Here is a 24,667-nt window from a genome sequence, read left to right on the forward strand (position 1 = left end):
GGAGGCTGATAGCCGTTTTGTAAAAAAATGAATATTGTTTTTAGTAGCAGTACTACAAGTCCCAGCAAGCCTCCCCCGCAAGCTGGTACTTGGAGAACCACAAGTACCAGCATGCGGTGGAAAACCGGGCCCGCTGGTACCTGTAGTACTACTACTAAAAAAAATACCCCAATAAAAACATAAGACACACACCTTGAAAGTATAACTTTAATGCATACATCCACACCTCCATATACACATACTTACCTTATGTTCACACGAGGGTCGGTCCTCTTCTCCATGTAGAATCCATGGTGTACCTGTGGAAAAAATTATACTCACAAAATCCAGTGTAGAAGGCTCTTCTTCTTGTAATCCATTTGTAATCCACGTACTTGTCAAAATAAAAAAACGGACACCCGACCTCGCACTGAAAGGGGCCCCATGTTTTCACATGGGACCCCTTTCCCCGAATGCCAGAAACCCCCTCTGACTTATGTCTAAGAGGGTTCCATCAGCCAATCAGGGAGCGCCACATTGTGGCACCCTCCTGATTGGCTGTGTGCTCCTGTACTGTATGACAGGCGGCACACGGCAGTGTTACAATGTAGCGCCTATGCGCTCCATTATAACCAATGGTGGGAACTTTGTGGTCAGCGGTGAGGTTACTTTCGGTCAACCGCATGCCTATCCAAACACGGGATAAAAAAGCAGGTCTGTTTTTTTTTAGCACTTTTTCACGAATTGTATTTCTGCACGGCAGTGTTTGGCTATTGTCGGCAGTGTTTGTGATTTGCACTTTTTAGTAAATTACCGATTTCTACCAAATTGCAGGCGTATTTGACCGATGGTGTATTGATTCGTGTTTTTTTCCTAGGACTTCCAAAATATTACGAATGCCCTCATCACTGCCGAGATTTTTGCTTAGTAAATTCCCAAAATGACACTTTGAAGAAAAAACGGCATCTCGGTCAAAATCGGGACCTTAGTAAATATACCCCATGGTCTTCACAAGATGAGGGAGTGAGTGGGAGAGGCAGAACCATCATATATCCTTTCTTGATGAACTTATTACTCCTTTCAAGAGCCAAATTGTCACCATGGCATCACAGATGGAGACCTGTAATTCTAAAATATCTGACCTTGAGGGCAAACTGCGGAGAAACAATCTGAGGCTTCTTGGCCAAACAGAAAAGGCTTAATTTTTGTAAGAGTGGCTTGTGTGGGCATTTGGGAGAAATGTATTTTCCCACTCATTTTGCCGTGGATCAAAACCACCGCCACCATCTGAGGCTCCCTCCCATACAATTATTGCTAGAATTTGTAATTTTGAGGACTGGTCAACATCCTGAAGATTGTTAAAATGTGTGGCCTGCTTAAGTGTAACAACCACTCTATCTGGTCTAGAATGACTTTTCCTCACAAGTACGGAAGAGTATTTCCCAATTCCTCCAAGTAATAAAACAACTCAATTTGCATGTAACATTTTTCCGTTGTGGCTGCCAGACTACTCATTACTTCACCTCATCAAGGGATGCTGGAGTGGAGACCTTAGCGGACAAGGACTTTGATTTGCCTACGTGGACTCTCTGTTTCATATGTATCGCTCCTGTTTATACTAAATGTTATCTTACACTGTATTATATTTTTTTATGTTGTAGCATAATCTGGGGCTTCTAAGGAGACTCCTGTTGCAGTGAAGACTTTTGCTAATGATAACTATTAGCTTTAGTCCAACCCCTCTCCTGGTATTGTATCTCCACTTGGGTTCCGGTCAGGATCCCAATACCACCCCCTCTACCCTTCTCTTCCTTGTCAGAGCTGTGTTTCACTCCACTGCATCTGGTTTTTTAGGTGTTTAGTGGGGTAATTGTTGCTGGGGTTTTAGGGCTCTAGGTATGCCAGGGTTAGGGGTTTGTATTTTTGTCTGTTATTTATAAATTACATATTGTCAGTACTATGGTGATCTGGTTTGGTATGAGGCAAGATTCTTCTATGAACAATTGTCATCCCTCGGGCATCTTTTATACATGGGATACAAGCTCCTAGATATATACATATGGCTAACTATCTTCATCATATAATTGTTATCTGCATCCTACTTAGAAGTATGCTGGAAATGTGCCTCCGGGGCCTCGTTTGGCTCTTATTTGTAATGCTCAGACTACTCAATGTAGGCCGTGAGTGTACTACATAAGTCAGTAGAATAATTTGCAAACAGGTGGTTACAGTTCGCAAAAAATGGACAGACTTCATGTTTGCTATCACTATGACCATTTTAACACTGACTGTCCATGTCTATGTTCCTTGATTTATGTGTCTGTTGTGTTCTTTTACTTTCTGTATCGTCCCACAAATCTCAAAAATCTAATAAATAAACTCAATAAAAAAAATAAAAATGCAGCTGATCCAGCAGGCTGTTAGCTAAGGTGACAGTGGTTATTATATGCACTATTTTAGACTTTTCTACTGGTATTACTAAAAATGTTCCTAGTATTATACTTTTGGGCAACTCCCCATGCTTTATATATATATATATATATATATATACTTTGCTGCACTAACTAGTTGAAATGATAGTGCCTAATTCAGATCCGGTCCAATCCCAGGGGTCTATTTACTAAACCTTGGATGGAGATAAAGTACCAGCCTGCTGGGGGGAATATAGGAAAGCTTTAGTAAGTATCTGCAAATTCTGAAATATATACATTATTCATAGAATTGTCTGTTACTAGTAAGGACCTTCTTGTTGTATGAATGGATTCCTATTGAACCAGAGGGCCCGGCTACATTTATGTCTACAGATAATTACAGATATCCTCGGAGATAGCTTTTTCTGCTTGAAAGAATCTGGAAATTATAGCAGTGTCAGACTGAGACAAAATATTGTCTGGCCCAGAGTCTGCAAATGACAAATATGGGTGACAGTGACACTTGGTTAAATGATTTGTTACAGACATGCCCACAAGGTCACCTGCACAGGGAGATCAGTAATGTCTTATAATAAAAACGTATACTGCTTGTAGCACATCACAGGCTAAGTATAAGTAGTCTAACCACCTGAATTATGATCCCAGCTATTCTGGTAATAAATGATAATAAATGCTCATTGCCATAACATCTCCAGGGAGATGTGGATGATACCAGCAGTTACCTGGTTTCATGTCATCACTCCATCATGAATTATTACCCAGGCCCCATCTGTACATTATTGAGTGCTATATGCCACACTGACATTGTCTCTAATCACCATAATGGCACCCCCTTTAACACAAGTGCTAATACATATTGATGTTTTGCATGCACTGGCTTCTGGTAAACATTAACCTCATAATATTTAACAGAACTTTGACAACAAGCATGACCTGAGGTAAATAAAAGTGTCACTAAATTGCGCTATTTAGTGTATGACCAGCTGGCAGCTAATTACAGTAACATACCTTTGACATGATGTCTTCCAGCTCACTTCTCGCTTTATATGTCCCGTCATCATAGCGGAATCGATAGAGAACCTGTTCGTTCTTAAACTGGTGCTTATCTGAAACTAATCACACGTGGGGTTATTTAAATACAACATCAAAATGACAAATTACTCCAAATCCTAAAACATCTGATTGTTTTGTTCATAAGTTTGTAAATCCAGTCATCAGGACACAGAGACATGTGAGTTCACTGCTGTGCTGTTTATTCCATCCAACTCCAGGCACACTGGACCACCCACTTCCCAGCATCCCCCTGGTCCCAGGGACCATCATTGAAGATTCAGGCTTACACCTATTAGTAAGGGAGTGTCTACAAATATTAATACACTAACATCACATCCTCTTTTCTTTAAAGATAAGCCCTGTACGCTTCAATGCAACAATTAACAACGTCATATTAAGAACATCATCTAACACGTTTCAATGAGTCTCTCAGGTCTGCGTATTTCCCTTTTGGGTCTTTCATACACAGTCTGTGTTTCAGCTACCATGTTGGACCTTTCTAGAATCGTGGTTTGGTCACCATTATGAGGATCATCATACATGTCAGATGAAGGGCATTCTTCAGTCATGTTGTCTTCATTACGGTTAGGTTGAGATCTTAAATCCACCCGATTTCTTCTTACTTCCGTTCCATGCTCTATACGCATAGTACAAGATCTTGGTGCTACTTGTGCTTGCACAATACCTTTCTGCACCCAAATACCTTTCTTGTGATCTCTGAGACGGACTTGGTCACCCGATTTTAGATCAGATAAGCTTTTTGCTCGCCTGTCATGGAACAGTTTCTGTTTCGCCTGTTGACGTTCCTTACTCAGTCTGACCAACGCCGAGTTATGTGTATTAAGCAGTTCATCATGTATCGGGAGATTTGCTCTAATCCTCCTTCCCATCAGCATTTGTGCAGGAGAAAGTCCATTCTGTAAAGGTGTACTGCGGTAGATTAAAAGACTTTTGTAGAAATCTTCTTTACCTTTTTGAGCTTTTTTCATGAGACTATTTACAGTTTTTACTGAACTTTCCACCAACGCATTTGAGCGTGGATAGTGGGGACTTGACGTAGTATGGACAAATTCCCACTCATCAGCAAATTGTCTAAATTCAGCACTGGAAAACTGAGGACCATTGTCAGTGAACACTTCCATAGGAACACCATGCCTTGCAAAGATTGACTTCATGCAATTGATTATGGCTTTACTAATAGTTGTATGTAGTGTCTTCACCTCAGGGTAGAGTAATAATCAGTCACGACAATGTACGTTTTCCCATTACAATCAAACAAATCTGCGCCAACTTTCTGGTACGGTCTCTCTGGCACTGCGTGAGGACTCAGTGGATCGACTTGTTGTTTCGGTCTATACGTAAGACATAATTCACATGTAGCTGTAGTCTGTGCTATGTCTTGGTTCATTCTTGGCCAATACATAACTTCACGCGCTCTCCGCTTACATTTTTTTTCTCCTAAGTGGCCATCATGTATCTTGCACAGCATAGTTTTTCTTAGTCGTGCAGGTATGACAAACCTATTGCCTTTGTAAATAATACCATCGACAACTGTAAGGTCACTGCGGTACATCCAATAATCATGGATAGACAGCGGGCACGCATGTTTTTCTGCTGGCCAACCTTTCAGAATGATATCTTTCAACACTTTCATTGTGTCATCGGTCTCAGTTTCTTTCCTAATCTGTTCTTGTCTTGCAAGAGACACTGGTAGAGAAGCTACGATCAAATTAACATAGGCTTCTATCTCTTCATCCATCAGACTTTTGGAACCTTCACTTTTGTCCACAGCACGAGAAAGTGTATCAGCAATGTACATGTATTTGCCGGGACAGTACAGCAAGTGTACATCATATTTCTGTAGTCTGATAAGCATTCGTTGAATTCTCATGGGACAGTCATGTAATGATTTAGTCATGATAGCTACCAATGGCTTGTGGTCAGTTTTCACTGTAAATGTTTGACCATACACAAACTGATGAAATCGCTCACATGCATATGTGATCGCTAGAAGTTCTTTTTCTATCTGAGCATACCTTGTTTCAGCACTTGTCAGTGCTCTTGATGCATAGATTACTGGTTGCCATGTATCCTCATGTTCTTGTAACACCACTGAGCCTAGGCCAAATTGCAAAGCATCTGCTGAAATTCTTATTTTCGCAGGATCAAAGAATTTTAGCACTGGTTGCTCTGTAATGATCTGTTTCAAGTTTTGCCAACTTTCTTCTTGTTCATGTGACCACATCCACTCGTTATCTTTGTCCAACAACCATCTAAGAGAGGCTGTTCGTTCAGAGAGTTGAGAAATAAACTTTCCTAAGTAAGTAATTATTCCTAGGAATCTTCTGACGTCGTCTTTGTTGTTAGGATGTTCCATGTTCACTATGGCTGATATTTTCCTTGGGTCTGGTTTTACACCTTGATCCGAGACCACGTCGCCCATAAAGGTAAGTGTATTCACGCCAAATTCACATTTGTCCTTGTTTAGCTTTAGATTCACTTTCTTGACAAGTTCCATTACTTGTCTCAATCTAGAATCATGTTCTTCCTTTGTAGATCCCCAGACAATAATGTCATCCATCATTGTTTAAACACCTGGAATATGTTCAAAAATCATGTGTATCTTTTTGTGATAAACTTCTGGAGCAGACAATATTCCATATGGTAGTCAAAGAAATCTGTATCGACCTTATGGTGTATTAAATGTACAAAGCTTTGAGCTGGCCTCATCTAGCTTCATTTGCCAGAATCCTGAAGATGCGTCCAATTTACTGAACCATTTTGCTCCCGCAAATTGCGACATGATTTCATCTCTGGTTGGTAGTTTGAAATGTTCTCGTTTAATAGCTTTGTTTAAATCTCTGGGGTCTAGACATATTCTGAGTTGTCCATTTTTCTTTTCAACAATTACTAAGGAGCTTACCCATTCAGTAGGCTCATCAACTTTCTGTATCACACCCAAGGCTTCCATGCGATTTAACTCTTGTTTCAGTTTTTCTCTCAGCGCAAACAGCACTTTTCTACAGGGGTGTATCACTGAAGAAACTTGCGTGTCTATATTTATTTTATGCTCTCCAGGCAAACAACCTAGACCTTCAAACAAGTCTCTGTATTCTGTAAACATCGATTTGCAGTCATCTTCTACTTGTGATGTCACCAAAAAAACTTTCTTAAGCAAGCTTAGTTTCTCACAGGAACTTAATCCAAGAATCGGTTGCACATTTTTATCCACAATCAGTAGAGTTGTTTTAAACTGTTGTCCCTTATATTTCAGTGTCACTAAGCATGTACCTTTCACAGGAATTTCCTCCCCAGTGTACCCTGTAACTTTCACTTTGGCTAGGTGAATTTTAGGTTTTACTCTAAAAGTCTTAGTGTCTTGAAATGATATTAAATTCACCTGCGCACCAGTATCAAGCTTAAAGCGAATGACAATCTCGTTCACAGTTAAAGGGACAATCCATTCTTTCTTATCTGCACTGCAAAGTTCAATGCAATCCACAAAGAATTCATCTGTTTGTTTAACAGCATGCACTTTGGTTGTTTTACTTTTAATTTTACAGCATTTGGCAAAGTGATTAAGTCTACCACATTTCATGCAGGTTTTACCATAAGCAGGGCACATTTTAGGATTGTGAGCATTTCCACATCTACTACACATTTCCTTATTAGACTGTGGCTTAGACTGCTTCATTCTTGAGAATGGAGGTTTGCATGGCTCTGTTTTCTGCACTACATGCACATCAGCTTCCTTGTGTAACTTTTTGGCTTGAAATCTAATTATTTCTGCCGATCTACACATAGTCACTGCCTTTTCTAGTGTTAGGTCTTGCTCTCTCAGCAGTCTCTCTCTGAGTCCATTATCAGGTATTCACAGACAATACGATCTCTAATCAGTGAATCCTTTAAATCACCAAACTCACAGGTTTTACTGAGTGATTGCAGCTCTGTAACATACTGATTAAATCCATCTACAGACTTCTGATCACATGTGAAAAACTTATATCTTTCATATGTCACATTTTTCCTTGGCACAAAGTAATCTTCAAACTTTTGCATTATAGAAGATAGCACCATATTCTGCCCCTCATCAAACTGAAAACTATTATAAATGTCCTCCACATCCTCTCCTATCACATGGAGGAAAATGGATGCCTTCGTTTTGTCAGCCTCTGAATCAGCTCCACATGCAGCAAGATATATATTAAACCTTTGCTTAAATCTTTTCCAGTTTTCAGACAAGTTACCAGACATCGGTTGGAGGAGCTAGTTTATCCATGGTTACTCACTGTTTGAAAAGAGGAGCACACGGCAAGCTTTGCAGACACTATCACAGCCTTACAGACTTCTGCAAGATTCTTTCACACTCTGAGAGCACTAGCAGTCCAAGTTAAACTTCTTCTGACACCATGTTTTGTTCATAAGTTTGTAAATCCAGTCATCAGGACACAGAGACATGTGAGTTCACTGCTGTGCTGTTTATTCCATCCAACTCCAGGCACACTGCACACTGGACCACCCACTTCCCAGCATCCCCCTGGTCCCAGGGACCATCACTAAAGATTCAGGCTTACACCTATTAGTAAGGGAGTGTCTACAAATATTAATACACTAACATCACACTGATCAAATAATATATAAAGAACTATGAATGTCTTGTGTGCAAACGTTTCAATAGGAAACCGACAGCATTTCACCGGTTTTGTGAACTCTCAACAATAAACTTTTTATTGGGGGCGGGGGAGGGGGGAGTTTTTTTGTAGAATGTCTTGGAAAGTTCTGGTTAGTTATTATTATGGCTTTTGATTTGCTTAAAAATGTTATATGTAAATGCTTTATCTAAAGAATGCAGTATGCAGTGACAGCCTGCTTGTGACAATGATGATAAAAAAAAAATTGTTCAGATGACAGTAGTCCCTCACAAGCAGCTGAAAGGATTATTACCAAGTAAGCACCAGAACACACAAATACACACACATTATATTTTCTTTAGAACCAACTCTCATGTAATGGTAATTTATTTTCAGTTTCTGAAGGGAAGTGTAAAGTATACATACTGTACATTTCATCTACACAGAGATGTGAGACTTATAGGAGTATACTGGAATATATTTTGCGGTTTGTAGCAAATATTTTATGAATGCATTAAAAGAAAGACCACAATCAATAAATCATGTTGTAGTGTCAGGAAGACGATGGATTAGTGACACGTTATCATCCAGTAAATTCCTTGGAATACTTGTCATGCCATGGCTGCAAAAGTATAAAGAACATCCCATTCTAAATTGTACAGTCCATTAGCCAAACCATGCATAATAGCTAGACTCCCTTTACTACTACTGTTTCTGTCAGCCAATGATGAGACTGACTTTCTGATTAGCATCTACTACCACAGGAGTGGGCCAGTGACATGTCAGACAGCAGAGATGATGGATGGGGACAGGAAGCAATGCACAGCAGCAAATCAGCTTCCACCCTGGGCTGGGTCCTATGGGGACACCGACAAAGTGGAGGAACGAGACATTAAGGTATTCACTAGGGACAAGTGAGAAACTCACTTTCTATTATCATGCCTCAAGGAAACAGAAATGGACCACAACCTCCAGTGTGTGCCCACCCTTAAATAATTTGTGATGTTATGAAGTCATAAGTATACATGAAGGAGTAGGTAACACTGTCAAAAACAATTCAGCTGTGAATAAAAATGAGTGGAGACAATAAGCTTTCCACCGTGCGGGATTCCGACGCCGGTAGGTGACCGGCAATAACTGCATCCCAATACATGGAGGTATCATTTGTCACGTGGCAATAGGTCACTGGCATTTTACGGAACATGCAGAAAAGTGCTTTAAAACCCTGGGGGTAATTCAGATCTGATCGCAGCAGCAAATTTGTTAGCAGTTGGGCAAAACCATGTGCACTGCAGGTGGGGCAGATATAACATGTGCAGAGATAGTTAGATTTAGGTGAGTTATTTTGTTTCTGTGCAGGGTAAATACTGGATGCTTTATTCTTACACTGCAATTTAGATTTCAGATTGAACACACACCACCCAAATCTAACTCTCTCTGCACGTTACATATGACCCCCCTACAGTGCACACGGTTTTGCCCACCTGCTAACAAATTTGCTGCTGCGATCAGATCTCAATTAGAACCCCTATGTAATATGCAGGTATCTGCAAGAATATCTCTTGATCCTAAAGGAAAGACAATGATAGGGAAAATTGTCAAAATTACAAATAAACAGTATAACAAAATGCATCAGCAAAATAACATGCATTTCTGCAGCCTATACTGAGTCGGCAACATTTGCAAGTCTGAAGCTGCCAGATCCTCCCCTTCACAGTCCAGGGTCAGGAAGACAACTGGAGGCATAGTTTCATATTGAGTACTCTAAATGATAAAAAAAAAAAAAACTAAGTACACAATTGGAAGAATTCAACTGCCGGTGAATCCCTTTGCCCGGCCGAATCAGCGCAACAATAGCCACACTGTACGGATATAGGGTAGTGTGCACTTTTGTGCAAATCTGGCATTTGGCAGGCCAGGTGAAGGGTGCAAGATGCAGTGCCATTGCTGACGTTTAAATGTAGCGCCCATTTGCACCCTTCGTCGGCAACTGAATTCCCCTCTATGCGTATGCAAAGAGTCCTCTTCCCAAACAGACTAGGTGGCACTGCACGGTAAAGTGACTTTGAAATACTACTGCAGTCATTTTAGTGATCCTGCATTTGCAACAAAGCAAACATCCAGTGCACAACACAGGCGCACAGTATAAATATCCAGTGCTCAGCACCAGGGCTGGTGACGGGGGGTGGGGGGGGGGGGTGGAGTTCAGAGGGGACACCTGTACCAGGCCCCAAGGATACGCTACTTAGTGCCTGGCAGGGGTGTGAGCAATCATGTTCAAATAGGGCAGCGAGCTAAAGGGAGCGTGGGCGCAGCCTTAGAGTGACAGGAGCCTCTCACACACACTAACTCTTCAGAGTCCAGCTCTTTTGCAAGCAGTTACGGGACATGACAGCAGCTCCACTGGCCAAGACCCCCTCGCATGCCTCTTCTGGTGAAGTGTGAGGGCCACATGGTACCTGCTGTGCGATGTTCGGGTCTGGGGAGTGCAGCACAGGTGAGTCTCTCCCCGGGGTGGCAGTGGATTCACTGGGGAGAGACAGACTGTGGGGTGTGTGGAAGGAAGGAGAGAGGGAGACACAGACTGTAGTGTCACTGTACCGGGCCCCAAGATTTCTGTTGCCGGCACTGCTCAGCATAGAGGACAGAGTACAAACTTCCAGTGCTCAGTACGGAGGGCAGAGTACAAACCTCCAGTGCACATCACAGCAGTCATGATATAAATAATAAAATATGACTGCTGAATAAACCCCTGGTGTATAGCCCAGAGGGCATAGTATAAATTTCCACTGCACAACACAGAACGCACAGTGTAAAAATCCAGTGCTGACAACAATGAGCAGGGTATACATTCTGAATGGTTTATAACTTCAGCAAAGAGACTTGTTCATCAGGAACTTAGGGGGAGATTTACTAAGCAGTGATAAAAGTGGAGAAGTGAGCCAGTGGAGAAGTTGCCCATGGCAACCAATCAGCATTGACTTAACATTTATAATTTGCATACTATAATAGTATACAGAGCAGCTGATTGGCTGCCATGGGCAACTTCTCCACTGGCTCATTTCTCCACTTTTATCACTGCTTAGTACATCTCCCCCTTACACTGTATGGAGAGGAGGAAAACTCACATAATCTAAAGCAACTTGCTATCTGCCTTCCCAAGCGAGTGACAGACAGGCAGGCAGACAGACAGATAGATAATCCATTTCATTGAAGTTTGTATAGACCCTCTTTTATTACGCATAGACTGGTGATAGTTTCTCTTAACATTATCAGTGACCACTGTAAAAGTATAAATACATTGAGGGGGACAAAGGATATACATCCCACAATACAGCACTAGCTATAGTCACATTGGAACAGTATTTCCATAATCCATATTGATTTGAAACAAATGCTAATTCCAAACATGCAATGCATCCCTGCTGTCATTTCTATTATCCGCAAAAAAAAAAAAAACAATGGTAGCTGCTCAATCATTCCTGGAGATAATTATATATCAAGTGCTAGAAAATGGGAGGAGTCACAAACAACAGACGTAACATTCAATGCCTTCTCACACAAGGCAAGGCTCATACATTGCACGTGTGAGAAGGCATTGAATGGGAGCAGCATTTAGAAGGCATGCTTTTTCCTTGTAGTGCTAATGGAAGATCCTGGGGGTGGCTCCCAGGTAAGCTTGCCCTCTGTCTGGATGCGTTTTAGTGTGAGCCTTTATCATGAGGCCTTACTGTACACAAATCACATGGCCCTATGTGGGCACTGCCATTGTGTAGTGTTAGGACTGCTGATATCGGGGAAGCCTTGACGCAGCTCAGCAGCTAAACATGTCTTTACAAACGCATGCGACCAATTCTCTGAAATTCTATTATCAGATAGGTTCAGGTATGATTACAGATAATTTTTAGTGTGCTGCGGGGGGGATACCAGGGGGGAAAAAGCACCCCCCACCCCCCCTCTGTCTGCTATTTCTATTATCTGTCAGTTCTTACCACAAATCAGATGTAGGCCTGCTATATCAGCACTGCCCTGTATATATTACAATTCAGACTATTCACTCATTATTTGGGCTCAATCAAATTACCTGCAAACGGGACAAGTTGACGTTGCAGCAGCGTGTAAATGCCGGCAACGGCACAGCAATTCACCCCCCTTGCGGCCCAATCTGACCCCGGACTCATGGATTATGTACGCAGCCCTATTGGGCTGCAAACAAAAATCTTCGAGTACGGTGGTACCCTAAGTGCAGCACAGAGCCACATTTACTCATGCTGCGACTTCATCGTGGGTAATTGTAATCTACCAAATCGGACAACACAATAAAATAATGTCTTACATCTACCTTATCACAAGACAGACCCTTCATTGCATTCATTCATTTACAAACAGTATTTTCAATGCAAGATTCATTATGAAACAATTCTGACTTCTTTACAATACTTTCCCCATTCTATGAAACTGTTATTTTTTATATTTACAATATATTACAACCATAACTGTTTTCAGTAAAATCATTATTAAAGACAACAATGACAAAAAGGGGGAGAGGGACTAATGAAGAAGAGATGTTGTGTCAGGGCTTTCATCTTATAACCTCAGCACAAAAGAGATACCTCTCAGTTATAAACAATGTTTAGAATCTATAAAAACTGATCCAACCAGATCTCCTTGGGCAAGAAATATCTGTTAAACAGTTACTGTCCGTTATGCCGATCTTACCATGATGGATTATTCCATTCTCCAGTAAGGCTTGGCCGAGATTTACCCCTTCCTCTGGTTTGCTGATCTCCCCATTCTCCATAAGCCAGGACACAAATTCGCTAGAACAAGACAAAACTTGTTATATAACTTTCGTATTACATTCACTGAGATATCCACTCTAGTGTCCACCACTTATTGCTCTGCTGTTTATTAAGGCTTTAATGATGTCACAGATGACATTCTAAACACATTATTATTGCTGTTGAATATGACATATGCCATTAAAGGTCCATACACACTGGGCGTTTTTCCCAGCGTGTATGAACAGCAATGATGGCTGACATCGCTGGGCTGAAAACCGCTCAGTGTGTTTTCCCCCCTGCCAGCGATGTCAGCGAGGGTGACGGCTTTCCATAGCAGCACGCTATGGAAAGCCGCTCACCCCGCCATACATCTACTGGTAATACCAGCAGATGAACGGCGGCCGCCGACGATGCAGAGGGGGCGCGCACCAGCGCTCATCGCCGGGGAATACACACTGGGCGGTTTTGAGCTGAAAGCAGCTCAACACACCAAAAGTGAGCTGCTTTCAGCTCAAAATCGCCCAGTGTGTATGGGCCTTAATACATCGAATGGCTATTATGGGTTGTTGTAGACTGTCGCAGAGTTTAGATACATTTTCAGAAGATAAACAAAAAAAGTTTCTAATTCTCTTCTGGTTACTGCAAAATGGAAAAAGCCCAAACAAATAAATGTAAGATGCTTTTCTATATACTGTACCGTACAAGATAAAATACCATTGAACTTCGCAGTTTCAGTGAGCAGGGCACAGTTTGCATAAAGTGTTTCCTTCTTACATGATACCTTTGAGAATTAGGACTTTATAACTTACAAGTTGCGTACTTAAAACCGCTACAACAGTGGTTCCCACACTGGGTGCTGTGCGGCACTTAGAGAGGTGCCGCAAGCTGGTGGTCCAGGACCAAATCCAATTATTTATGGTCAAGGTGACAGGCAAAACCAGTGCTGGTGACTGGCAATCATAAAATATGTGGACAAATAGAAGTGCAACCCTTTGCAGATCTCTTAAAGAATCTCTTTACTTGGGGTAGCCAGAACCTGATTGTTGGCGGGGACTTTAATCTAGTGGTCGACCCATCCATGGACAGATCTCGGGTAAGTGCCACCACTGCTACGACTCTTGCACAACTCCTATGCTCTTTCTACTCCCAGTTGGATCTTTTGGATCCCTGGCGGGTATTTCATCCTACTCAGAAAGACTACTCCTTCTACTCCCATCCTCATTCTTCTCACTCTCGAATTGACTATATCTTCACTGTCGCCCATCTCCTTCCCAAGGTTACCCACACTTCCATTGACAACATTATCATATCCGACCATGCCCCTATATCTCTCCATATTCAATTAGCCATGCCCCCTCGTAGCTCACCTCGTTGGCGTTTCCCTACCTATTTACGCCATTCTACTGATTTCCTCCTTCACATGAAACAATCCTGGCTCAACTACACCCTAGATAACAGCGATCAGAGCTTGGACTCACTGGTTTTTTGGGGCGCGGCTAAGGCCGTCCTCCGAGGACATGTTATGTCATACACTTACTCTAGATGGAAGAAGTTTTCGTCTCAATTACAGTCCTTGAGTACAACGCTTACCTCTGCATATAGGCTGTATGTTCAACATGACACCCACGCCCATAAAGAGGCTTATCTCTCTGCTAAACTCATTTATGACACATTCCTCACAGAACGGGCTCAACTGTCCTATGACTATCAACGTAACAGGTTTCATAGATGGGGCAATAAACCAGGCAAATTGTCAGCCAATCTGATCAAAGGTCCTAAATCCCGCACATGGGTAAATGCAATCAATAGCTCGGGTTCATTGAGCACTGACCCCGAAATTATCTGCACTGAATTTAGAGACTTTTATCGATCTCTGTACACCAAGGGCCCTGACGACTCGATAGCCAACCACTCTTTTCTGGAGGAGGCTGCTCTCCCTGTTTTGACTCAGGAGGAGAGGGATTCACTAGAAAGCCCGATTATGGCTGAGGAGGTTGTTGATGTTATTAAGACCCTACCAAATAATAAAAGTCCGGGTCCTGATGGCTTTGGTGCAGAGTTTTATAAAATGCTCCGAGATGAGCTGGCTCCCACCCTCACGTCTCTCTACAATCATATCCTTACCTCCAAACAAACTCCAATTAGATTTAATGAGGCCACGATCATAGTCTTAGCAAAACCGGGAAAGTACCCTTCCTTTCCAGGCTCCTACAGGCCGATTTCCCTTCTCAACCAGGACTTTAAAATCCTTACGAAATTAATAGGCAATAGATTGCAACTCTGTCTCTCTCGCAGGGCTGTCTTTTCGTATGGGCTCAATGGGCTCTTGCCCAAGGGCCCCAAGAGTATAAGGGCCCTAGGCTGATAGCTGAGGGTCCCCTCTTTCCAGGGGTACCAGATTTTTGAAAATCGGCCCTGGGGAACCGGAGATATCCAACGTGAAAGCAGTGGTCCCCATCTGAGCCTGTTAATTGCTCTTCCCAGCCAGATATCTCAGGTTCTGTCTGACTTAGAGTTTTTGTGAGGGTATTATCCAAAAGCTGGGACTCTCCCCTTTCAGTGGACACTGACAGCTTGTCTCTACTATGCCCAGAACCAGAGATATCAGCCTTCCAGCAGCTGGTCCCTGCTCCAGCTCCACACGCCTAATATGAAGTTTTATATTTTCATCTGTGAATTGCTCTGGCACCTGAACTCTGATCCCCAAGTCCCCAGTACCTCCTGACAGGTGTCCCCAGTACCTCCTGAAAGGTGTCCCCAGCACCTCCTGAAAGGTGTCCCCAGCACCTCCTGAAAGGTGTCCCCAGCACCTCCTGAAAGGTGGGACTCTTTAGTGTTTTTAGCCCATTCAAAGCTAAGAAATATATTTTCAGGAACTGGAGATATCTGCAGTCAAGTAAGCTGCTCTCCCACCGGAAAATTATGAATATTAAGCCCATCCCACTGTCCACCCTCCCCTACGTATTAAACACCCCCTACCACCCTTCATTCAGCCCAATGCCCCCTTCTACAGTTTAGCCTCATCTGTGCAGTAAAGGAGTAATTAGCAGAAATGACTGCTCCAGGTCCTACATGCTCAGCGGAAGATAAAACACCCCCTACCACCCGCAGGACATCAAAGCTGCCGCTGAGGGCACCCCCCACGCCTACCGCTGGAGGATAGGTAGGGGGCCCAGTGCATTGCTGTGCCCAGGGGCCTACACTGCTGTTAAGACGGCCCTGCTCTCTCGTATTATATTGCCTGCGCAGCTGGGCTACATTAAGCATAGACAATCCGTACAGGGTATCAGGACCGCTTTAGCGGCCATTTCGTACTCACAATTTCACGGATAATATCCTCATAAACCTCGATGCGGAAAAGGCTTTCGATAAGATTGCCTGGCCCCACCTCGCTAGAGTTTTGTCACATCAGCAATTTGGTGATAAATTTTGTGGCCTTGTCGACTCCCTTTACGACAGCCCTACTGCGCAGGTGATAGTCAACAACATTTCCTCACCTTCCTTTATCCTCGAAAGAGGGACCAGACAGGGATGCCCACTCTCTCCTCTCCTTTTTAACCTGGCTCTTGAGCCCTTCATACGTTATATTCTCAACCTCTCTGATTTCCGAGGTATTAGGATTGGTAACAGAGAGATCAAACTGATGGCGTTCGCAGATGATATTCTTCTCTTTACTTCCAATCCGAGACAGTCAGTCATGGCATTGCAGAACGCTATTACCCGCTTTTCCTCCTTTGCAGGATTCTCGATTAATTTTGACAAATCAGAGGCTTTAACTATTTTTCCCCAGATTACTGCGGGTTGGGACACTCTCTTTCCGTTTCGCTGGGCCTCCACCCATATCACATATCTCGGAGTCCTTCTTTCCTCTGACCCTGCTCGTCTTTACACTGACAACGTTCACCCTATTCTCACTAAAATCCAAACGGAATTGGCGCTGTGGCAAAAACTACCCCTCAATCTTATGGGCCACTATAATCTGGTGAAAATGGCTAGTTTTCCCAAATTGCTCTATGTCCTTCAGATGGTACCTGTCATGTTTTCTATGTCTGACCTCTGTCTCCTTAATTCATCTATTTCTAAATTTATCTGGGACAATAAAAGACCCATAATAAGCTTCTTTAAATTATCTCAGACGGTGCAGAATGGGGGGCTGGATCTGCCGGATATAGAGCAATACAATAGAGCTTGCCTTCTTCGTTTTGCTATTGACTGGCTCAACGGTACATCGGTCTTTACCGACTCGCTGATTGACTCCCAACTCTGTGCTCCTCTGTCTCTTAGCTCGGTTCTACATGCATCTAAATCTGAGTTGTCGTCTCTTTCTCTGGACAATATACTCTTAACCTCTACTGCTATGGCATGGAGATTGTCTAGGAAATCTCTGAAGTTACAGTACACTCACTCCTTATTTCTTCCCTTAGTTGGGAACCCACATTTTCAACGGGGTCAGGCCTCTTCTCCCTTCACTGCTTGGCACGCTGCAGGGATTACACGGCTCGGCGACCTTCTCGACTCTAGGAAAAAACTACTCACTTTTGCTGATGCACTAACCAAATATGACATTAAACCGTAGTCACAGCTTCTACTTTTTTCAGGCCTCACATTATGTACATTCAGTCCTTTCCCATCTTTGTGCTTCGGACCTTGTTAACAGCCTGGATATGCTTCTGCGTTCCGGGACATGCTCCATCTCATCTATATACAACCGCATTCGTGTGGAGCATGTCCCCACTACTGACTTGTCCCAAGTGCTAACATGGTCCTCTCAAATTCCCTCCATGTCCCCAGAGGCTGTGATGTACAGTTTTACAACTTCCCTCAAACTCATCCCGGCCAGCTTATATCAAGAAATGTCCTATAAAATATTACATAGAGCCTATATCTCTCCAAAGAGGAGTCATTTGATGGGTATATCTGAATCGGCGAAGTGCTTGAAATGCTCTGCACCAGTAGCTGACCTTCTGCATTGCTTTTGGCACTGCCCCCTCATCCAAAGGTTTTGGGCTGAGCTACAAACATATGGTGCTTCAGAGTTGGATCTACACTTCCAATGCACTGCCTCTTGGGCTCTCTTTGGTCATATCCTGGCTCAACCCGCACTTCCCTCTCAGGATACGAAATTGATAGTGATTCTTTCAGCGGTAGGCAGGAAAGCTATACTCCAGCAATGGATCTCCGGTACACCCCCCACCCCCCCTTCCACATTGCCACTAGCTACCTCCAGACTGGTCTATCTATTCACGATGGACTGGCTGGAAACGACTCTAAATAAAGAAATACTAACTCCCACATTGTTCCACTGTTGGAGACGATTCATTAATCGTCTGCCCACTCTGACTAAATTGGCTATTAAGCAGAGCTTTCAATGTACCACATGTTACGGCAACCAACTCCTGTCTGATGACCCTCCCATCTCTCTCCCATAAATTAATAATCTTTCTTCACTGCTACACTACCCGCGGAAGTCTCTCTTAGTCTTTCTTGCCTCCCCCCTCTGCACCTTTACCTTTACTATGCATCTCCGATGTCTACATGCTTTCCTTTGCTCTGTTGATGTCTCCATGGATGGGTCGGCGGTCCCCTTGCTCTGGCAGGTATTGTTTTTTATATGTTTTTCTCTTTTTTTTTTTTTTTTTTCGTTCTCCACCGGGGAGAACGTCTCAACATGTTGTATTGTTTATACTGTTTGTATTTTTGTTTCTGCATCTGATTGATGAACGATATCTCTGTGGAATGGCTTTTCCATAATTATTGTAATTGTTTTGTCTACTGTTCTGATACTGTATACTAGAAAATGGAAAAAGAAATTAGGTTTTCTCCCAGGACCTGGTACCCACGGGACTAAAAGATCTTTGTCGCCATTTATCTCTGTATTGGGTTGGGTCCTATGTTTACTCCTGATATTGCTTGTTATATTCTTTCTTTTCTAAGACCTCAATAAAATATATATTGGAAAAAAAAAAAAGAAGTGCAACCCTGCCCACTACCACATAACTGAACTGAACAGATAAGCACAATTTACTAAATGTAATAATTTTTGCTGAATTTCAATAATAAACTAGTCTAGGGGTGCCGTGAAAAAAGGCTGATGCTCTAGGGTGCCGTGATTCAAGACAGTTTGGAAACCACTGCACTACAAGGTAAAACATAACTAAAATCTCTCCACAGACACTCCCTAACAGGATTGGAAAGGTGAGTGACCATACCATCTGCAGCACATGTGGGGCTCAGGGGACAGCTCAGTGGTGGAGCTGGAATTTCTCTTGCAGGAGTTTGTAAAGAGAAGATAATTTTGAGATGGACAAAGATTTCCCCAGTCGCTTCTATTTAAGAGCAGCCTGCTCCAAAAAAAAAACAATCATCCTTACCTATCAGTTACTCAGTGAGGAAATGTTTGATTTAGGCATACTATACTGATGTCATATAAAATTGTAATTAAACTGGACCAGAGTAACAATATATGTTCCATACAAAGCTAATGTGAGCTGGTAGAATAAGGTAAATTGAGTACTTCTTCCTTTGATTTAAAAATTCTCTGTTATGAATTATTTCATGTAAATAAAGACTCTACAAAGTAAAAATATAAAAAAAAATTCCCATGACCAGATAATCCCAGGTAGTCATAAGGTTTTTTCTTCAGCAAAAGGTCATAAGAACTACAGGACCAGCTTTTCTTTAGAGCCAAAGCATACGCACAGTGCACAGCAAGGCACATTCTAAACCGGAAACCAGAGGCTATGGAAAACAGCAATCCAACTAAATGCAAATCATTATTTTGCTACAAAACTGGGGAATGAAATTATCTAAACAGCCAAAACAAAACAGAGGCCAGCTGCATTCACTGCTCCACTATGTAATTACAAAGTGCTAGGATTAGCACTGCTTCACTAACTAAAAAGCTCAAATGTACAAACTGATGGAATAAGGGGTTCTTTAAAGATCATGGGTCTAATTCAAGTTTGGATTAAATTGCATAACCCAGAGGATCTCAAATGCAGTCCTCAAGGCACCCAATGGTCCAGATATTTAAGTATATCCATGGCTCAGCACAGATGGTTAAATCAAATTGACTGAGGTACTGATTATGTAACCTGTGGCCAAGCATGGTTATACTTAAAACCTGGACCACTAGGGTGCCTTGAGGACTGTGTTTGAGAACCTCTGGCATAGCTGCAAGGCTGTGCAATTACGTTTCATTAAAATTTTAATGCAGCAGGAGGCATGTATAGGAGATAGACACCTCCTGTTTGCATTTACAAGGATCTGAGTGCTGCATACCTTGGATCATCATGGCGACCGTTCACAGGCAGTGGTCAACCTGCGTAAGGTGATGCATACTCAGGCTGGGTGTAGAATCCGGACACCGGGGTCCAGGAAGTCTGCATCTGACCATGCAAACCGTGGACCCATCACAACTTCAAAATGGGGGCAACGCACCCCTGTTTTGTAAAAACGGTACCGGGTTACGCCCACGCTACACCCCCAATGCTGACAGGGGTACGCCAGCAATATCGCAAGACCCATTCTGCTAACAGTATCTGAGGATATATAGTATAACGATAGGGCAGGAGCTAGTTTAATTGAGACGCAAAATTCATACCATTTCAACAAGTCAAACTTAATTTTGTCCAGCTCATATTTAAAGAGTATGATCTCCAGCTTGTAGCTACAAAAAAATAAAAAAAAGTTTGGTCTCCAGCTCTTATTTAAAATGTTCAGCTTCTAGCTCATATTTTAAAGAGCTTGACTTCCAGCTCATATTCAAAAAAATAATTCAGCCTCCATATCATATTAAAAATTAAAAAAAACAACAACTTGGTCCCCAGCTCATTTTTAAAAATACAGTCAACCTACAAGTTCGCTCCAGCTATATCTGAAAAGACAGTTCATGTGCATAATTAGCCAGCTTTACAACATAAAAAAAAACAGAAAATGGCAAAATAAAAACCATACTTGTGCCACGTTCAATGTCAGGACATCACTGGTTAATACTAAAACCAGCGGCGATATGACGAAATGTCTACAGAGACAATTGTACTCTTCCTCCTCTTTCATTCAATGTACATCATCAAAAGCTCCTTAAAATCTAAAAGGCATGATTTATAATTAGCCATGACCAAATAGTTTAGCTCCTCTTTTCTCCAAGTAAAATACATTAAACAGAAAGCTACTTCCTGTGCAACTCCCTTGAACGTATTAAATTAACTCTCCCTTTCAAGATTCTCTATTGCAAGTATTGTCAAAATGCTATGAAAAACAGACCACCAGCTAAATGTGCTTATAACTCAACAACAAATTTCTTATAGTGTTTCAAGGAGATGTTTTTGGGACAGGCTCTACCAGCTAGAACCACAGGACCAAGAAGCTGGACTGACATTGGTCGACACTTGATGTACACTAAATATTTAGCCTTGAAAGCTCTAACAAGGTTCCTGTACAAATATACTGACATGAACTGAGAAACAAAGATGTTTAGGAAATAAGGCTCAGGCACATGCATATTTAGCCAATTCCTGGACATACTTGGAGTTCTGCTACTAAATATATAAATCTGTTTTTGTAAAGGGTTAGCAGGAGAAAGGAAACACTCTGGCTCTGTCGAATGGCCATAAATCTGCAGAATATGTCTATATGCATCTGTCAGGGATAGACGAAACAAAGTAATATTCAGCAGAGCTCTGGAAAAGTTAGTAACTAAAAATGCAGACTGTATCAAAATGCATTTTTCCACTAGAAGATGGGACAAAGTAATGTTCTGCAGGTCTCTACAAAGGTAAATGACGTATTAATCCAAAGAACATATCAAAATATACCTGTAAAGTGGTAAATAGGATAGAAAAATGTTCTGCAAATCTAGTCTAGACAGATTAATAATCTCAAAGATTGAAAATTATTTGCTCAAAATCCAAACAGGACGCAGATAAAGAATCTAAGATTCTTCTAATCTAGACAGAAAAATAGTTTGTTTATTTGTCCATGTTTTCATTTCTGGAAGAAGAAAAATGAATCTGTGGGCATCATTTGGGCAAAATTACAACATACATGTGAAAAAATGTCAATTGGTCTTTTTATAACAGAGGAATGATCATGGCTATCAGGCTGACATTTTTATTGACACTTTTCGATGTAATAAAAAAAAGATAACTATGCAATTTAAGGACAAAAAAATATCACCAGCTGAAATATTCAGTAATACCCTTTTCAGACATGCATCAAAATCCCGAGTTGATGCACGTGAAAATGTATCAACCCGGGATTTCGGTCTGTCTGAATGTAAATGACCAGGGGCTCAGGGCGTGCTAGACCTGGCAATTTCCCAGGTCTGATGTCTGAAAGGGGCATAAGACTCAAGTTATCAAGCAAGTTCTTGTTGATGAGCTCATACATGAGCAGTTATATCTTTAAGTCACACCATAGTGGAATTAGAAAAAAAAAGAAACATATTGAAAATAGTTAAAATTTGCTTAACATTAAACGTATAAAAAAAAAAAAAAAACATTTCATTAAAAAAAGATTTAGTGACAGACTAGTAAGATTCATAAGTTTTTATGATTTGAATCTATCACAGTAATAGTTGTGACATAAATCCACAAAACCTGGTAAATAAAGGCTCATACACACTTGCCGATAAAATGAGCAACGTCGCTCATTTTCCCCCTCCCTGAGCGACGTCGCTCATTTTATCGGCAAGTGTATATGCCGCCAGCGATGACCGATGCGCGGCCCTGCAGGTCGCCAACGATCGTCGCCGTCGGTAGGGCATGCATGCAGGATCTGGACTGTCGTCCACGATCTGCATGCAGGGCTGGCGGAGGCGTAACATCACTGAGCGATATGAGCGGTCATATCGCTCATTGTGTACAGTCGGCCGCCGACCGACCGGCTGGCCCGGGAGGGGAAAACATTAGACGTCGCTCTGTGAGTAATGTGTACGGACCTTAAGTTTCGTACTGCCGGCAGTGTATAATTGCCCATTTCTGACTACAGTGAGTCTATTCACTCTTTGTTAAATGTGCCCTTTGAGAATGAACACTGTATATGACTGCGTTAGCTTTGCCATACACACCATTAGGACCGCCATCGGGGAGGGGGGGCTGCTGGGACTCCAGTCCCGGGCCCAGACAAACAGGAGGCCGCAAAATTAGGTCGACTATATACTGTAATTTTTTTTTTTTTTTCATTTATAATACTTACTATATGCTAGTTACTATTCATTGAATACTGTATGTCAACTACTAGGTGAAAAAACATATAACTTACAATCATAATGGGTAAAAAGCACAATAAATTGCCCTGGCTGCCTATTCAGTCAGTCCTGGGACAAACAATTTCTGATGGCAGCCTTGCACACCAAACAACATTATAAAATACAACCAAAATAACTGTAGTTAGAATAATAAATGAATAGCTAGCGTACTAAAAAGTCCACTAGGTAATAGTGTTGGAATCTACAAGTAACATCAACAGGTAAAGGTAAATGTCAGCTCCTACTTATACATAAATATGCTTAGAAATGAGGTTCCTTGCACCTGATGATTCTCGTAGATTACTTTTTACTAAATAAGCATTAAAATATTATGCAATAGTAAGCAGAATAAGATAATCAGAAAATAATTGTTGCACTGTACTTAGTTCAATTTCCAAACCTTACCATCACTAGAAATGTAAGCAGGAATTATAGGAGTATTAATTTTAGGTGCAGCTAACCTGTGTTCTGTTACTATTGATGCAATGTGATGAAATGGGAAAGGAGAGGGGGGGGCAATAGTAATCTTAAAAATCTTAAAATAGAAACAACTTGTGATAAAACTGATCTTTATACTAATTACAGATCTTTTGATGCAATGGCTGCAATTATAGCCTATGCATATGTACAGTAGGTGTTCTGTACACAAAGCTTTTCTTACGAAAGTCACAATTATCTTCCTGAGATCTGAGCAGAGGAGGATACGGTCTGACAGGATAACTGAATGCTAATTTCACAAAAATCTCCTTGTTACCATTTCCTTATTTTTAAAGCTCATTCTCTCTCCCCACAACTGAGCAACGGTCACTCTCTAGGGCTTATAGAACCAGAGTTGGAAGGAATACAGCACCATGTAACTATAATGATAAGATCATCTGTGCCATTCACACAATCAACATCAAGAGCGCTGTATTATTTCCAAATTCTGTTATTGTCAAGTCCCAGAGAGTAACCATTATCCACAGAGGCAGGGGAGAGTTCCTCTTTAGTCTGGACACAGGAGATCCACAGTAAATTTATGAGAGATAAGGGGTTCATCTCTAGCGGGTCTAGATTGAACCAATAATATCTTTAGCATCAGACACAAAATTTGTAATATTACAAATCTCCAGGTGTATAAGACTCCGTCAACACTTAAAATAGAGAAGTAGTGAGTGACAAATCATTAGACACACATCCAGAATCCAGCCCACTACATAAAGAATACCATCATCACAAGATGGTTCATGTCACGTAAAACCCCTGGCTCAGCTCTCAACACAGAAACTTCTAAGGTAATCTACAAAGTTATTATGATTCTATTTTTAGAAGAACATTCGTGCATGGTGAGAATTTGGGAAAGGTCTGGCAGAGCTGATAAGTGAGAACTTTTACTCTCAGTGTGAAAAGCCTCCAGAGACACAGATTTCCTCCCCAAAGCGGCCTTCAAAGCAGTGAATGGGGTGCTCTGTCAGTGCCTGGCCTGATTACGTATGCGAGCTGCGACTGCTCTGAAACCATGCAGAGCTTTTCAGGTCACTGTCATGAATGGTTCTTTTC

The 24,667-nt window shown here is 41.8% G+C and overlaps 1 protein-coding gene across 3 annotated transcripts in view; it reads right to left on the reverse strand.

Moving 5' to 3' along the window:
- The window catches only part of PREX1 (phosphatidylinositol-3,4,5-trisphosphate dependent Rac exchange factor 1), a 454,902-nt gene that overhangs the window by 156,543 nt on the left and 273,692 nt on the right, over positions 1–24,667 (reverse strand). For all 3 annotated transcript variants that reach the window (XM_063958866.1, XM_063958867.1, XM_063958868.1), the window contains 2 exons: positions 12,815–12,915; positions 3,420–3,523 (listed from right to left, as the gene is read on the reverse strand). In XM_063958866.1, the coding sequence (XP_063814936.1) occupies positions 3,420–3,523; positions 12,815–12,915 (205 nt within the window). The remainder of the gene's footprint in view (positions 1–3,419; positions 3,524–12,814; positions 12,916–24,667) is intronic.

Source organism: Pseudophryne corroboree, chromosome 3 (genome assembly GCF_028390025.1).
Source record: "Pseudophryne corroboree isolate aPseCor3 chromosome 3, aPseCor3.hap2, whole genome shotgun sequence".
In the NCBI taxonomy this organism is placed as follows: Eukaryota; Metazoa; Chordata; class Amphibia; order Anura; family Myobatrachidae; genus Pseudophryne; species Pseudophryne corroboree.